Genomic DNA, 6,238 nt, shown 5'->3' on the forward strand with positions numbered 1-6,238 from the left:
TTTGCATTACTAGGGGCGTGGCCTCTTTGACCGGCAGGTGGAAGTTAATACAGGCGGCTGTAGCTGCTAGCTTTCTGCTAGCGTCACCTGAACTGGACCTCTGGACCGTGTTTGTGCTGTTGGAGCCTTTTGGAGCATCTTTAATGACATCATCAGATATGTCACATCTCTGCTATGAGGTTACTATAGCAACAGGCCGTCCAACAAGGCTGAGCTCCAGTTTCAGCGATGGAGTCTGCGGACAGAGACTGATGACCACGCTTTAATTTTGAAAGACCGGAGCTGAGCAAAAGCGTTTCCTGTCGGGTTTGTTGTTTCCGGTGTGGATGCAGCTGTTGGAGGTCCCAGCATCAAAATGACCAAGCTGCAGCTGCTGAACGCTTACCTGACGGAGCGGCTGACGGTGGTGGTGAAGGAGATCCTGGACGTGGTGGAGGACACGGTGGCCGAGTACCGGGAGGAGACTGCCAGAGCCAAGCGGGAGAACGAGAGCCTGCGGAGGCAGCTGCGGGACATCCTGCTCCTGGAGGCCGGGACCGAGTGGCTGAGTAAGGGCCGAACTAGCCGGCTAGCTCCGCGAGAGAACGCGCATTCAGAACTGCGATGAAAATCCGCCCGTTTAATAGAAATACGCCGTTTTAACGTTAAATTCAGGCTTAACTGCAGATTTTCACGGTTTTATGTGTTGTTAAGGACTGATTTGTGTATTCGGCATCATTCAAACTGTCTGATTTTACCGACATTTTTACGATAGATGTGACTTTCTGTCATTTTTCGTGTCAGTTCCTTTTTGCCTTCGAGCCTAATGAGAGCCTGATGTAGGTAGTCATTTCACTTTTATTCACGCAGTGTTTTCATTTAAAGTTTATTTACACAACGTATCTCATTTACCCCATTAAACATAAAGGGGGGAACACAGCTGAGCATTAAATTGACAGACTGTCACATTGACTTTGGTATGAGGAGCTTTGCGTGAGGTGTCAGTTGGGGAGAGCTGACTTTCAGGAAGTTTGAAGGACTTTCGGTCATTCGGGTTTCTGTTAAAGGGGAATTCCGTACATATTTATGGTACAGCACATTGAACTGTAAAAAAAAAAACACACACATTTGCATAGAAACCAGACTGTAAGCGAAAAGGAGTTGTTTATGTTCGGTAACCTGTGAAAATATGTCAACCTGTAAAATAATGAGGATAACTGGCTGACGCCTGGTAGCACTACTGCTTAACATGGAGCTGTTCTGCTTTGTTTTATGTCCTGTTTTAAATATTGAGGTCAGTATAAGTACATGTATCCCTGTGAGCTAAAAAAAAAAATTAAAATGGCCCCACCCACCTCCTGTTTATGAAGAGCAGCCAATCTGAAGACAGCTTGCTTAGAGGACAAGGGGCTGTCACTATTCAGGAGTGACAGTGTAACACAAAGGGAGCTTATTTTGAAATGTAAATCATGCAAAGCTTTTCTTGGGGCCCAAAAACAAGTGTAAACTCTGGAGCTCCAGGTGTGAGTCGAATGTTTCTGCTGACGTGCTGGACGTCGTTCGGTCGCATCAACTGTTTGCTTTCTGTGTTTCAGAGTCCACCAGGTCCAGTCTTGGTTTGGTGGCTCCCGACCAGCCTGGTGAGCCCGAGTGGAGGCCTCGCTCCGAAGAGCCGGACTCTCGCCCGAACCCACCCAGACCGCCGCCGCCGAATGTGGACAAGCCCACCCATGAGCAGGTGGTGTCTGTGCAGCTGCTGGCGGTCCACAGCGACTCCTCTCCGGGGCCGGTGCACCTGCCTGTGGAGAAGAAGCTCTTGGAGCTGCGGGACGTGGCACCAAAGCCTGACCGTCTACAGGAAGCGTTTGGGAAAACTTCACCTGTCACCTCGCACTCCTCCCTAAACCCTCCCACTGTCTCCGTCCCCAAAATTCACATTGAAGTTCCTGCAGTGCTCAGGGAGGAGCCCCGGGCTCCGCCCCCCGTGCTCATCAAAGCCGAACCAGAGGAGTACAGCGTGAGCAAGCCCAAAGGTCGCACGGACTCTCTGACCGAGGCCGCAAACGGTGCCGCCGAAGAGTTCTGGAGCAGGGCGGAGGCAGAGAGGACGGTGGTGGTGGTGCGCGCTGAGAGGCAGGAAGCTGAGCGGAGCAGGAAGTCCTCCCAGGAGAAGCCGGCAGCCGGAGACAGCACAGCCTCCGCTTTCATCCCCGAACTTGTCCATCGCTGCCCGCGTTGCGGTGAGGCCTTCGGACAGGCCGCCAGCCTCCGCCTCCACCTGGAGCAGAAGAGGAAGACCTACGCCTGCGACTGGTGCTGCAAGTCGTTTGCGCAGTCGGCGGACCTGCGGCGTCACCTGCGCACGCACACAGGGGAGCGGCCGCACCGCTGCACCTTCTGCTCCAAGAGCTTCAGCCAGAGAGGAAACCTGCGGCGTCACCTGCGCATCCACACGGGCGAGCGGCCGTACAGCTGCCCGTTCTGCTGCCGCACCTTCAGCGACGGCGACACCATGAAGAAGCACAAGCGCACGCACTCGGGAGAGAAACCATACCGCTGCGCGCAGTGCGCCAAGACCTTCACCAGCGCCAGCGGCCTGCAGATTCACATGAAGAAGGACATGTGCTTTGTGGCTAACGCCTGATTGGGCGCTTCGGGAATGGACGCCGTTAAGATAGAGCGGAATGACCGGGCAGAAATGCTCAGACACAGCAGCCAATCAGAGTCATCGAATGAAAGCTGGATGTATGACCGATGACGTCACTTTGCAGGGATGCACCGGTCTGATGTTTCAGGCAGCTGAAGCCGTTTCAGGTGTTCTGTGTTTACTCTCCTTAGCAGCTGGCGCAGCAGAGAGCACGCTAAAGTTGCCCACCCCTGCCTTATCAGCCAGTTTCATAACCTGAAACAGTTCCTGTCGTGTAACAACGGGCCGTGTTTTAGATTTTACCTTCGGCTTTTATTCAGATTATGTTCTGGCATCATGAAGCTCACTCAGACACTTTAGGACTTTCCAGAACTTTAAGTAAATGTATTTAAAGCGTCGGCAGCGATGAGCCGTCTTCGTGCTCGATCAGTTTCTGGGACAAATCCTGGCTGATGGAGATTTTTCCCGGATCGTCACAGTTTGTGGGCTTCTGCTTTTTAAACACTGACCACAGATCCCGGATCGGAGCGACTGGCGATTGGAAGAATCCGGTCTTTAAAAAATAAAAGCTCGAAAAGCACAAACCGTAGAATTAGACGTGAAGCCTGCAGCGAGTGTTTCAGCTGCTGTAGGCGACGCTCGCTCTCTGCCTCCCGGCGAGGAACACCTGAAGCCAGTTTTTCGTGGGTGAAGCATCGGATCGGTGCGTCCCTGCTGCTGTCAGCAGATTTACGGATTCATGTGAACAACAGAAAACTGGTGAAGCTGTCGGTCAGATAGCGGCTGACCAATCAGAGCAGAGGATGTGACTGAGCTGCAGCTGTGAGTCTGTAGGTGTGATCAGAGCGAGCTGCAGCAGGAACTGAAAGTGAGACGCCGCGGGCCGACGTGTGAAGACGTGGGCGAGCGACGGGAAACTGCAGAGGATGAAGAGCACGCTCCTCCTCGTCCTCCCGTCTTTGACACGGTTTCTCTCTAACGGGACTTGGCGGCGTTTGAAGGCAGCTACGTGGACATCGTTATTTATCTATTTATTTTCCTCGCGGGTCACTTCCTGCGTGGCGCTTTGTTTCTTCTGTCTCCATCACAAATATACCCGTCTGTTATCACAACTGTCTGCTTACTTTGCACCACGAGGCGCTTCCTGAAACACCTCACTGAGCTGCCAGTTCGTTACCTCTACCTTAAGCTGCCCTCCCCGACCAGCGTTATCAGGGCTCACCTCCGACACTGTGCCAGCATGGAAGCAGCTTAAGAGTCCTGAAGGGATATGAAAGGAAAATAGTCTTTAAACTCACGAATGAGGCTGTTTGTGGACAGGAAGTTGACAGGTAAAGAGGTCGTGGTGTGTGCTCGGGTGGTTAAAGGGTTAAATGTGGCTGTTAATAAACGAGGTAAAAAGACACACGTGGACCCTGACTCTGAAAACTAAGTTTTATTTTGACTCAGTGAGGCTAAAAAAGTCAAAACAAAAAAACCTGATGAGGTGACAGGTATCAGGACGGTGTGCAGAGCACAGATATGCCACCAGAGGGCAGTATATGCTGATGGGCTGGTAACCATGCTGTTTAGTGAAATAAGACAGTATAACAGCTGAGCATAGAGCCGTGACATCACACTGCGAGTGAAGTGTTTTCTCCATCTCAGTGTTTTGGAAGTGGGCGGGTCTGTCTGTGATTGACAGGTCTCCGCCCCTGGTTTATTATTCAGACAGTTCACTGAGCTCAGATCAGCTGACCTCATTTTCTCAGGTCAAGTCTCTCAAATCAGCGATCCTGGTGAAACTCCTGAGACCCACCTGAGCTCTTTAAATGTATGTAAAAGTATAAAAACTGCCTCCACCTGTGAGACTCTGTTAAACTATCAGATCTGACAGATGTCAGGACGCAGCTTTTAACTCTGAGAGGAAAGTAACTGAGTTCATGACAAATGCCATGTAAGTGTAAGTGAATTTTTATCTGAATTATGCTGAAGCTGCCTAATAATGATCAGTGCTAGCACCTGCAGAGTACACTCACCTGTCCACCGTGTTTACCTGCAGCTCACAGGAACCAGGTGGAGTTCATGTCTGCACCAGGTCGGCCATCACATCGTACAGTCTATTTATTAAGGTTTCAGTGTTTCTGCAGAAACTGCCGTCAGAGCGTCGGCTCATCAGCGCGGCGTACAGAGGCTGAGAAGTCCTAAAGTCCCGCCTCTCAGGAGACCGTCGTGCCAACTCGCTGTCGAGGCCTAACCTGCGCTGAAGACAGTCGCGTTCAAGACCAGGCATCAACAAAATCACCTACTGACCAATCAGATCACTCAGAGTACAGGTGTAAAAAGCTGTTTTGTTGGTCCAAAAGCATCAATAACATCAACGCAGCATCTGTTTGTCGACGTCATGTTAACCTGTGAGGTGAGCAGATCTGTGTCGGTTCACTGAGCTGAGAAACTTGGAGCCATCTGTTTGATACTGGCTCCTCCTGCTCAGAGGAAGAGCTTCCCAGAACTAGAACTTGCTCTTCCTGGTTCCTGATGTTGAACAAAAAATTGAAACCTTTCTGAGTTTGTTGTGACCCTTTCAGAGTTGAAGCTGCTTCCTGCAGCATCGATACAGACGCCACGTTAAACACAGTCCAGGTGTCTTGCTGTGCTTACCTGATGAGAGCTCTGCTGCATTCAAGGCCCGTGGTATATCTTCAGCCCTGTGTCAGATACAGATGAGGTGTTCACTGTAAATTGGACGTTTTGTTACTTTGAGTTTAGAATTTTAATTTAAACAACAAGTTTGTCTTCCAGCAATGTAATTGAGATAAATTATTGATATATTGTTGTCATATTCTCTGTTCAGCACTTCTCTGTCCTGTGGCAGCTCTCGTTCGGTTCACATTGATTCATTTCTTTTAGTTTTGTCGGCTGAATTATGAGTAAAGTTCATAAATACACAAGTTTCCAGATTCTTTGATAAACATGAGTTTTGCTGTAACAAAGCAGCCCTGCTTCAGCAGCTGATGTGAGTCAGAAAGGTAAATCACAATAACATTTATATAAAAATATGAGCTTGTAAAAGCCAGTATTAAGCTTGGATCTGAAAAAAGATTTTGTGGAGCTTTGAGGTGAGTTTGTGTTGCGTTAGAGAAGGGGTAGGCAACTCCAGGCGTCGAGGGCCGGTGTCCTGCAGGTTTTAGATCTCACCCTGGGTTAACAGACCTGAATCAAATGATTAGTTCATCTCCTTTCAAAGTCAGCATATGAAGAATCAGGTTCAGAGTCCACTTCTGGTTGGAGTGCTTTTGCCTCTGCAGCTCCTCTACATACCTCCATCAGGTCAGCCACCAGCTCTCCAGTCAACCATGCTGGATCAGGGCCGAAGAGGCAAACTCTCACGAGGTGGAAGATGTTCCTGTTCAAAGAAAAGCTCGTACAGAGGCTTTTACATTTGTTCCAGACAGGCAGAGAGAAACTGAACCCTAACTCTAACCTAGAGGGGTTTTATGACTGGGGCGGGACCAAACCCTGACCCACCGTAAAACACGATGATCTGAATCTGGATCCAGGCTGTTCTAGAGAGTAAAAACAAACTAAACCTGAAAGGAAAAAGATTTTAGTTACTAAAATTCAACAAAATGA

The 6,238-nt window shown here is 49.6% G+C and overlaps 1 protein-coding gene across 1 annotated transcript; it reads left to right on the forward strand.

Moving 5' to 3' along the window:
* The first annotated feature begins 243 nt into the window (after window positions 1-243).
* On the forward strand, window positions 244-5,695 carry LOC102305580 (zinc finger protein 263). Its single transcript, XM_042215177.1, has 2 exons — window positions 244-548; window positions 1,575-5,695. The coding sequence occupies exons 1-2, from the start codon at window positions 356-358 to the stop codon at window positions 2,621-2,623; spliced, it is 1,242 nt and encodes a 413-aa protein (XP_042071111.1). The 5' UTR covers window positions 244-355; the 3' UTR covers window positions 2,624-5,695.
* The last annotated feature ends 543 nt before the right edge of the window (window positions 5,696-6,238 follow it).

The sequence above is a fragment of the Haplochromis burtoni genome, unplaced genomic scaffold (assembly GCF_018398535.1).
Source record: "Haplochromis burtoni strain Fernald_Lab_line unplaced genomic scaffold, NCSU_Asbu1 Contig_673, whole genome shotgun sequence".
In the NCBI taxonomy this organism is placed as follows: domain Eukaryota; kingdom Metazoa; phylum Chordata; class Actinopteri; order Cichliformes; family Cichlidae; genus Haplochromis; species Haplochromis burtoni.

What these genes read in the sequence shown, in the direction of transcription:
- LOC102305580 (XM_042215177.1), top strand. Translation starts at nt 356, where the DNA reads ATGACCAAGCTGCAGCTGCTGAACGCTTACCTGACGGAGCGGCTGACG. An exon ending in GGCCGGGACCGAGTGGCTGA is followed by an intron (nt 549 to 1,574) that starts GTAAGGGCCGAA and finishes TCTGTGTTTCAG; the next exon opens with AGTCCACCAGGTCCAGTCTT.